Source organism: Lupinus angustifolius, unplaced genomic scaffold, assembly GCF_001865875.1.
Source record: "Lupinus angustifolius cultivar Tanjil unplaced genomic scaffold, LupAngTanjil_v1.0 Scaffold_559, whole genome shotgun sequence".
Lineage (NCBI taxonomy): Eukaryota > Viridiplantae > Streptophyta > Magnoliopsida > Fabales > Fabaceae > Lupinus > Lupinus angustifolius.
Window position 1 is genome coordinate 35,003 of NW_017727899.1, and position 11,807 is coordinate 46,809.

The following is an 11,807-nucleotide window of genomic DNA, read 5'->3' on the forward strand; positions in this document are numbered from 1 at the left end:
AATAATTTAAAAATATATAAAGTAAATCAATTGATTATCACAATGAAATCAAATTGAATAAATTATTCTTTGAAGTGTGAAGATCATTTATTTATAATAGTTTTTGTTGTATCATTCAAATATTCAAGCATTTTAATTATGATCGTAAAAATTTCAAAAAAAACATGAATATTTTTATATAGTTGTAAGTTGATGATAATAGGATTAATATTTCGTTATTGTTGTTGAATATGCTTGTACAATTTAAAATTGATTAGCATGATTGTTTTTTATTTAAATTTAAAATAATATTGATTAAAACTCAGATTAATCACTTTGATATAATAATTGACTCATCCTTTAAGTTTTCTAAATTTTTAGGAGGATTTTTATTCTAATTAGTGAGGAAGATATAACATTTTCCATAGCTTTATATTCCAATCACCCTTTCAATTTATATATATATATATATATATTTGATTGTTACAACTTAATAAAAATTAAAGAGAAATTCAATCCCAAAGCACAAAGTTTAATTTTAACTTTAGGAAGAATATATTGAAATTTATTACTTCATTATTTAAATTTAATTTATTGAAATCATATTTAATTTTATTGAAATAAGATATTTGTGTATTACCTCATTGAGAAAAAGATGTATGCATGGTCAGTGTAAGATTTTTTTCACACTATTAATGCATCACTCACCATTTAATTTCAATCATGATTGATTTTTCAAGAGAAGTATTTCAAATGAATGGTATATGATGAATTGAATGTGCATAAATCTTTACACTGTCAGTGTATAAATATTATACTCTACTTCATTATATAATATTAAAATCTTAAACATAATTCTACATTCTCATTTTCACATGCTTCTCTCTTCTAACCTTAGAATAACGTAAATATAGAATAGTATTAATAATGTAAATACATTTTATAATGTCAATAAATCTTGTATTAATAATTAATACATAAGTTATATATAAAATGATATATAATTAGTTATTAGAGAGAGAATATTTATATTTATAATACAAAACTAAAACTAATAAACTAAACTGCATAAAATAGAAATAATATCTTAAGCTATTCGCTATTTATATTTTATTTTTAGTATTATATTTATTTTATAATCATTTTATTTTTATTTTCTAGTTAGTTACTTTTTTTAAATAAATTTTGTTTAAATAAATAACATTTTGTATCTTCATTTTATATCATTAGTTTTCTAACATCGAATTCCTTACCTGTTACATAATTATGAAATAGATACAATTAAGTTTCAGTTTTAATAGTTGTTTGATTTTCAAATCGATGTTTTGAAATTTGAATAACATTGATGATAAGAATAAATTAGTAGCATTTCTCCAATGTAAATTCAATGTTCATAATTGCATATATGTTACCGTTAATCTATAATCAAACATTAAATATGTAATACATTAAAAACACAATTATCTCAATTCATTTCTTATCATAAAGTTAAAAATATTGTTAATGGAATGTGCTAGGTCTCAACAATCATAAGATTCCAATTCCAATTTCATCAATTGAAATCAAACAAATAATCTAATCAAATGAAAATCAATATATTTAAAGATCTGATTTCTTTCTTTATTAACTTTTAATATCTTTTAATACATTGTTTAAGTAAACAAATGGAACAAAAACAGATTTCAGTTAAAACATATAAAGAACAACGATCATTAATATTAATATTAATAAGTCAACTTTATATTTGGTTTCATTGAAATTGAAGAGTTTAATACTTTAAAACTTCATTGTTTACATATACCTTATAATTCTGCAAATTTATCTTCATACTGAGGATTGCCTAAAATTTGGAAATCATAAATAGTTTAAACAAAATACAAATCAAATAAAAATAAAAACATTATTCATATCCCTATATGAGAATCCGAAAAATCTAGGATACTTCTAAATTGAAAATGAATAACAACAAATGCATTATTCTTCTACACTCATATAGTGAATGCAATCTCCAATCATTGGATTCCTAGAATGTGAATTTACTCTTCTTCAAATGCTTTTAAATAAAATATAATTCAAATAATAAAGACATAATTATTGTCTCTATATTGGAATCCCAAAGATACATAACACTTTTAAGTTGAAAATGAGTAACAAAAAAAAAACAAATACATTATTCTTTTATAGTCATATAGCGAACGCAATCTTTAATCATTGTAGTCCAAGAAGTGAGATTTCTCTTCTGCAAATATTGAAACAAAGAACATGATGAGTCCATATTTTGGAAAAATAATGTTATAGGAAACAAAAATTAACATACACCATAGAATACCTTGTTGAGGTAAGTGAGTTGAAGGTTGAAGAAGTTGAATCTTTTTTACCTATAGGATAAAGAAGAGTAAAATAGTTTACGTGCAAAAATTTATATGATAAACAAATTATATCTATTAACATAGAAAAAAAATTAAAAGATCATAAAACCATACTTGTTTGATTTAAGAGTTGAAGATATATGAGAATCCCAAAAATTCATAACACTTTTAAATTGAAAATAAATAATGACAAACGTATAATAAAAATTAATATATTATTTTTCTATAGTCATATAGTGAATACAATCTCTAATCATTTAATTCTAGGAAGTGATGTTTATCTTCTGCAACTGCTGAAACAAAGACATGATTTGTCCAGGTCGTGGAAAAATAACCACATAGGAAAAGAATTTAACATACATTATATAATATCTTGTTGATGTAAGTGAGTGGAAGGTTGAAAAAGTTGAATATTTTTTACCTATAGGATAAAGAAGAGTAAAATAGTGTACATGTAAAAATTTATATGATAAATAAATTATATTTATCAACAAAGAAAAATTTAAAATAGTATAAAGTCATACGTGTGAGTTGATTTGAGAATTGAAGATTGTAGATTTGTCCAACAAAATTTGAAAACAAAATGGAGAAATTATGTTAGTTTGAGTAGAGAGAATGTGAAGATGTAAGGAAGAAGACATAGATGAAACATATTTGAGTAGAATTAGTAAATCAAGGGAAAAATAAGCTTATATGATATTTTTTGGGTTCTTATTTAATTTGACAATAGTAACCTCTTTTTTGCATACATATCACAAATGAAGATTGTTCATTTTAGTATTTTTAGTCACCCTTCAAATTGACAAAAATAACCATTTCTTTATACATTTGTCACAAATGTAGAGTATCTAATTAAATAATTTTAATAGCCATTTCTTTTCTTATATAGATAGTAGAAGTTTTATCATGAACTGAGAAAGTAAAAACAAGTTAAATCATGGGTGTATGTTAATATTCAACCAACTAGTTGTTTCTTCATTTAATATAGCTTATCAATATGTTGAATCGATGATTCTATCACTTAATACCATTAATTATGTTTGCATTATTATTTCTATTGGTTATTTTTGCATATACCACACATATTTTTTGAGTGAGGCAATCCTATACAAATCCTATAGGACAATATTGTGTGGCAATATTCTCTTTACCAATTGTTTAAACACAATTAAATTTGTGAAATAAATATTATTGTCCATAAGACTTGGCTCAATTTGTAAATCTGTAAGATATTAAATGTGAACTCATTAATTTAAACTTAGTAGTTATGTTTTCCTCCTCCTATGAAAATAAAAAATTACTTGTAAAATAGTAATAATGTTAGTATTATTAATTAAATGGATTTATGTTATCAATATATCATTTATCATTCATATGAGGTTAAGGGCATCATCAGTGGATAGAATCCTAAGATTTTGTCAAACCAAAAATTCAATCACTAAGACTCAACTTTTAAGTCTTTAGTCCACTATGCTAAAACTCTTATATATATATTATCAGCTTAATTCTAACATTTGAATTAGTAACATGTTGATCACTAAATATCAACTTTATTGTTGTGTCATCGCTCACCCTCTTATAAAATTAATATGGCATTCCATAAAATATTTGGATTATATAATCAACGATGTATTACAAGGAAGTTGGAAAAGTAATTATGATAATACTAATTAAAATCTCAACCAATAGTGTTGAAAACAAATAAGTAAAACTTAACACTTAGCCAAGATTCATAACCACATTGCACCTTAGATGCAAGTCTTAATGTATGACTTTATGCAAGACTCTCTTAAGACTAGGGATAAATATGCCCAAAAAATAATATACCTGAATTATTGCACATTCATCAAACGCGTAACTTATTTATTTTATAAGTATAAGTTTCAATTGAGAGTAAAAGCTCATCAACTAATTGATGCAAATAGCAGTTATGGATGAATATAAATATTCAACCAACTCTTTGTGGGCTCATTAAAGATGGTTCAATAACAATATGTTGGTTCAATCACTTCAAAATGATTAGATATGTTCCAGTTATTATTATTCAGCTGATTTTGTGAATATTTGCCTTTAAGAACCCCAAATTTTGTATTGAATATATATATTTAGGTTTTAGATTCAATTTATTTTGTATATAGCTAGCTTTATGTTTAGATCAGTTGGATAAATTCTCTAGATTTATAAAAGAAAATCATAAGGGAGTAATTATACAAAATTAAAAAGTTAAGAGCAATGTCAACATTGATGACTGGGAAATTATAATTAAAATTAGAAAACATAAGCAATCACCATAAGGTAAAGGGGCGTTGTTTCCCCTCCAATAAAAATGTAACAAATAAACACATAAAATCTCAAGATAAGTTGCGAGGCTATCCCACTTTTCGTGTCTCATTATATCGTAATTCAATAAAAAATTGACATATACTTAAAAATAAAAATAAGTAAAATCACAAAATAATATTTTTATATTATTTAGTACAATATGATTGGATTGAAACATAAGAACAAAAAGTTTTGGGAACAGAGGATCCTGATTCCACAATGTATCAGATTTTACCCTATATCTATAATCTATTTAGTCTCTTATACAATTTTATCTTACACAATTTTCACTATATTTCTCTTGTACATTTTAAAGAGTTAATTACCCCAAATTTGTAATGCAACAACCCTAACGCCACTCACAGAACGAATTATTCTCTTAAATTTATTAGCTCTTTGTGATAAAAAATGAAAAGAAAAACTGTAATCTCCATGGCTCAAAGTTTTATTGGGTTTCAATATGGCATTCAACTTCTTGAGTATCCCTGCTTGAAGAAAAAAACAGAGAAATTGGTTATTAAAAAGAGAGAATAGCCCATCAATTATAGTAATCGGTGGATTATTATAATTTAACTAGATGTCTCAAATACAAAACCCTAAAAATATAATAGGAAAACTTTGATGAGAAATTCAACACAATAACAATGAAAACTCTAACAGAGTTTATGCAACGGATAGTAATTTCCCCAACTTGCTAGAATCTATGAGGAGCAATAACAAATAATGCAGTAACTAAGAACACACAAGGGACACCAGAATTTTAATATGGAAAATCTTCCTAATGTGAAAAGTAAAAACCTCGGGCACAATCCAGTCAATCAAGCTCCACTATGATCAAAATAGGAATATAAGAGTGTCTTTAAAATATAGCACAAAATATGCTCAACAATACAACATACAATAGAGCCACAAACTTGAAAATGAGAACACAAAGTTGCAGAAAAAACCATAAAAACAACCATTATTTTGGCTCATTTTCTACCACCTTGGACGTCGTCTCACGATCCAATCGTTCAGAATGAAGTATTATAAGTTGTGAAACTGCTGTCCGAATTTCAGCCTGATCCAACGGTGAACGAAGACGCAGTCGCAAATCTCCCGCAACTGCTTTGAGTTCCTGCGGGTTGAGTTCTTTCAACTTCTCTCTCACTTTTCTATTGCCTCTTTTTGCATAAACTGATTTCTCTGTTTGCCTCATATGACCCCTATCCATTAGATTAAGTGGGACAAGTGGGCTTTGCCCAACTATGTCTTTCACCACATAGGAAGGGAGCCCAAACCCAACAAATCTCCCCGTTTCAACTATGTGGAGAGAATCACCAAACCGGCGATCTCACAACAAGTTTCAAACTTCCACCTTGATAAGGTCTTAGTCATCACATCAACACCATTATCATCTGTATGAACCTTAGCCAATTCCAACAACCTAGCATCTAAAACATCATGTATCTAATGATACCTCACATCAATGTGTTTGGAGCTAGAATGAAAAGTTGAATTCTTCCCAAGATGAATGGTACTTGACTATCACAAAATAACAAGTATTTATCTTGGACAAAATCAAGCTCCTGCAAGAATTTTTTCACCCAAAGCAACTTTTTGCATGCTTCTGTAATGACAATGAACTCTGCCTCAGTAGTGGGCAATGTAACGCACTTTTGCAACCTAGATTGTCATGCCACAACTCTTCCTGCAAACTTAATCAAGTAGCTTGAAGTGGACTTTCTAGAATCAATGTCTCCAGCCATATCAGAATCAGTATAGCCCACAAGAGTAGGTGTATCACCTCCAAAACAAAGCCTCAAACTAGCAGTACCACATAGACTCGCAAATGATCATACCTGACATTCTTGCCAAACCAAATCTTGTCTGGCACCTCAGCATTCAGAGCAACTGAAGGACTGAGATTAATAACATGCACTACCGTGTACAAAGCCTCACCCCTTAAATGTTAAGGTAATTTTGCTTCAGAAAGCATGCACCTAACTTTTTCAACCAAAGTTATGTTCATCCCCTCTGCTAAACCATTGAGTTGAGGAGTCTTAGGAAAAGTTTTTTCATGTCTAGTATCTTGCTACTTGCAGTAAATATCAAACAGTACACAATACTCACCACCGTTGTTAGTACGAATGCATTTCAGCTTCTTGCCAGAATGTCTCTCAACCAAAACATGGAATTGTTTGAACTTTTCAAGCACTTGGTCCTTTGTCTTCAAAGCAAAACCCAAAACTTCCTTGAACAATCATCAATAAAAGTAACAAATTAAAGTGCACCACCAAATGACTTTACCTTCAATGGACCATAAACATCAAAATGTATTAATTCAAGCAACTCTGACTTCCTTGAGGGATGATGCTTCTTAAAGGATACTCTAGTCTGCTTACCATCCATACAATGAGAACATTTTTCCAACTCTGCACTTTTCAATCCTGGAAGTATATCCTTTTTGGCTAAACAATTCAACCAATTTTCACTTATATGACTGAGTCTGTGGTGCCACAAAGAAGCCTCCATATCCATGACATTCACACTTTCTTTTGCAACCAAAGTTTTTGTCTAATATAGTTTAGAAATTTTATCCCCTTTGGCCACAACCAAGTTACATATGGTAAGTTTCCATTTTCCAGAATCAAAGTGATTATCATAACCACCATCATCAAGCATCTACATAGAGATCAAATTGAAAAGAACATCTGGAGCATGTTCAACTAGAGAAATAATTGTAATGTTCAACTGAAAGTATAACACATAAATTGTAATGTTTTCAAAAATCAAGTAGAGAAATAATTCCATATTTCCAATCAATTTTCTCCTCAAAAATTTGTTTATAATAGTAGTTTTATGATTATGTTTACTAATTCAAAAAGATGTTTAAACTTTATTTGTAATATAACATGTTTATAATAATATTCTATTAGGCATACTACTATTGAATCTTGAAAGAGATGCAAATGTAAAATATTAAAGTGTTAACTTATAAATTTTATTTGTTGACAAAGAAAAAAACCTTGAATCAAAGTGCAATTTAATTCATAAGTTGTATCTTTGTGAAAAGGAAAAATACACAGTTATAATGAGTGATCTAACTATTAACTTTTACTTTCAGTCATTTATATTTCTGCAACTAACATTTATTTTCTGTCATTTAATTTATGCAACTAACTATTTATTGTTTTATTTATTCTTTATACCAACCCTTCGAAAGAAGTGGTACTGTTAACTCCTAACTTTATTCTTTTGTCGTTTTATTATTCTTTGATACCAACCTTTTATAATAAATGGTATGGTTAATTTAATAAAATGAGACCGACCTTTATGGTATGGTTAAAAGGAACTCGAAAATCGAGTAAATAAATAAAATCACTAACTAATTAAATATCACTCATTATCATTTGTATTAATTTGCTAAATTGATATTATTATGCCAGTGTTGGAATTTATTCTAACAAAGCCGAGATGGTATGAAGTTGTTAATAATTGAATAAAACCAAGTTTTTTATTAAAGGAACATTCTTGAAACCATTAAACCGGCGTTGGAATTTATTCCAACAAAGCCGAGATGGAGAGCAAAGAATCAACCTGTCATTAAATAAATAAATCAGAAACTTGCTATTGCCTGAATAAGCAAGCAAGAACAACTCTTTCAACACTACTTGTATGAACTATGAGGAATCTGTGGATCATTTGTTCATTTTGTATGATTTTGCGTCGTCAGTTTGGATTGGCGTTTACTCTTGGCTACAAGTTCCTGCTACTAATCCTAATTCAGTTGTTGAGTCTTTGATTATGCATGACGATATTGGCAGGAGTTTCAAGAGATCGAAATTATGGAGGATGGTGTGGTTTGCTGTCATGTGGTCCCTTTGGATGATGAGAATGATGTTATTTTTTCTTCTAAGGAAGCTAGTTATATGCATATTTTGGATTTGATCCAAGTTAGATCCTGGAGTTGGCTGCTGTCAAAAATAGGCTCTTCTCCTCTTACGTTTGTCAATTGGTGTAATGACCATATTTCCTATTTAAAAATGTACTCTACAAAGATCACTTATTAATCTTTTTTGTATTGGGTTAACACCCCTTATGCTCTTCCAATTCATCTTTGCTTATAAAAAAAATACTTAACTTCCATGCAACTCATTAATTTAGTACATAAAGTAAGTTCCTCGAGCTAATTAATAAGTTTATTCTCTAATAGCTTTAAAGCTCTCAACTCATTTCTAGCACTAGATTTAGTAGTGGATAATGGTGCAAATTGAGTTGTAAAATATTGGGATCTTGCTCGGTTCTTTTTTTAATTTCAAGGTGCTTCTGGTGTGAGGTTCTCATGGCTAAGAGGCTTTCGAAAATAGAAAAAATAAACAATAATGATTGAAAAATATAACAGCTGAGTCCCCCACTAAATTAACACAATAATTTAATATTCAAGTGAATTTGAATTTTTGTTTCACATATAACTCTGATTAAGTTTAAATGATATATATTTTTAAAAATCATATAAAAAAGCTCTCAAAAATAGTTGAATAAATAAAAAATAAAAAAGTATAAATAATAAAATAAAAGATAGACCATATAAGAAGTTAGGTGGGCACGGGCTAATATCAATCATCAAATGATCACATTTATTGCACAATAGTTATGATTTATTTTAGAGGAAAACAACCCTCTATTATACTGTAGAAATAAATTATTGCATTTACTTTTGTATTTAAGAGCAAAAGTATCATTATATTATAGTGAGAATTCACTTACTTCAAGAGTAAATTTTTTAAACTTATTCATCATCTTAACCATCAATTCTATAGACATATAATGATTAAGTTTATTCGTTAATTCAAACTATTGTATTTTCCTAAAATTAATGACTAGGATGAGGAGAAGTGAGTGAATCGCTCCCCTGTCAGTATGCATATCAGATACTTCAGTTTACAACTTTAACAAAAATAATTTTCTTATCAATTGTAGAGAAATAAGTCTATTAAATATAGATTAAAAATATATGAACCAAAATATATAGATAGATAAATACTGTTTCAGTCCCCAAATCTTGATAAATATATTAAAAATCAAATATAAGAGTTATTGTAGTGGCACTGTCTATTTATTATTAGTTACAATATATACATTTCAAATTATTACAAACGCGTTTTTCTTTTTCTCTTTCAGAATGTGTCAAATATTTTTTCCAATTAATTTAATTTGTCTTTCTTAATTAGTCAGTCATAAACCAGAAAATATAATTCCCATGAATTTTCATTACTATTTTATTTTTTATTTGGGGCAAAAAATTGTCTTTTTTAATCAAGATTTTTACAAGAGTAAGTAAATAATAAATATATGTTCTTGAAATTCATATTTTAACTTAATAGAGTAAATTTTATAGAGCAAACTATTTCATCATGATTCAATAATGCATTTGACAATAGTGGGTAAGCTATTTTCTATTTAAGATCCATTAAGGGTTGATTTCTTTACTCATCTCATTGTTCTAAGTTTCTTGCATTATCATATTGTGTAATAGTTTCCCTAGAGGCATGGCTTTGAAAGGTATATTGAGTTCTGAAGTTGGGGTTCATGCATCTGCTTCAAAGTGGTTCAATCTCTTTGCTAAGGAACTTCACAATGTTCAAAATACAACTGATAGAGTGCACAAAACTAAGTTGCTTGAAGGTGATGATTGGCATAGCATTGGTTCAGTTAAGCAATGGACCGACATCGTAGGTAATTATCCTTACGATTTCATATATAAGTATTTTTTACATTATCAGCAAATCATCTACCATTGATTTATTAACTATCATTGACTCTCAAACAAAAGTAATACAAATCAATTGCGGGTGATGTACTGAACCATTCGTCATTTTATATCTAATTTTATACATTTTTTCTATGGTTAATTACTTGTGAATTGTGAAATAATAGATGGAAAGGAATCACATTATAAGGAGAGACTTGATGCTATTGATGAAGAGAACAAGACAATTGTATACACACTCTTTGATGGAGATTTCAGTAAGGATTACAATGTCTTCAAGCTTCTTTTTCAAGTAATTGAAAAGAATAATGGTGCATTTATTAAATGGACTATTGAATATGAGAAAGTGAATGAGAAAGTTGAACCACCATATGGCTTTATGGATCACTTCACTAAGAGTACTAAAGAAATTGATGTTTTTCTTCTTAAGGCATAGATAGCACCACAAGCTTTGAAGGATATAATAAATAAATCAAATAGTGGATTTGATTTTATATCATCTAAATAATATTTGTGAACTTTAATATGGAGAGTAAGTATCTTTGCTTAGTTGAGTAATTCTTCCTCTCTACTGTATTTGGAAAGTCTATGTATTTTTACTTTATATTATTATGAATGAGAAAAAGGCAACGTTTCAAAAAGAAATTGTGGACAGTATTTGTCTTAATATATGTGAAAGTTATCCATAACATTAAGAAGTCTCTCTTTTATTTAAGTTTTAAGTAATATTGTGAAACCTGAGTCGGACGTCAAATCGATAGATATCATGTATTAGATTTAACCGATTTAAATGGTTAAACCGTACGATCTGATCAGGTGATTCCATGATCTCTAAAAGAGGAAAATAATGTATGGAACATAATCTATAAAAATGATATTTATTAAGAAAAACAATATCATCATAACTAAGGATCTTTATTCAATGTTGAAAGGTCGGGGGAGACCATGAGATTAAAAAAATAACAACCAAACTATTTGATTAACTCATTATTTAACTTTCAGAATTTCTTAAATGCCACATGTGGTTGTTGTGCACTGGCAATGGTTAATAATCATTTAACACTCAATGCCACAACAATCTATATTCATTGACAATGCTACATGTATCTCAGGGTAGGTAAATGTACACCCTGAAATTTTAATAAATAAATGTATATATCTCTTGTAACTTTATAAGTCTATATTTTTTTTTTTGTAAATAACATGATATACTTTGTGAAAATAAATAATTACTAGTTTGTAATATTTTTACACTGTGTAAAAATTAATACACAGTTAATATATCATTCATTTTTATTACTTTATTTGAGGAGTCAATAATTATAAAACACGAATGATACATTTACAGTATATAAATCTCATACACTATAGCCTATACAATTTTT

The 11,807-nt window shown here is 27.9% G+C and overlaps 1 protein-coding gene across 1 annotated transcript; it reads left to right on the forward strand.

Moving 5' to 3' along the window:
• The first annotated feature begins 10,125 nt into the window (after window positions 1-10,125).
• LOC109341659 (MLP-like protein 31) lies at window positions 10,126-11,031 on the forward strand. Its single transcript, XM_019579599.1, has 2 exons — window positions 10,126-10,388; window positions 10,590-11,031. The coding sequence occupies exons 1-2, from the start codon at window positions 10,202-10,204 to the stop codon at window positions 10,856-10,858; spliced, it is 456 nt and encodes a 151-aa protein (XP_019435144.1). The 5' UTR covers window positions 10,126-10,201; the 3' UTR covers window positions 10,859-11,031.
• The last annotated feature ends 776 nt before the right edge of the window (window positions 11,032-11,807 follow it).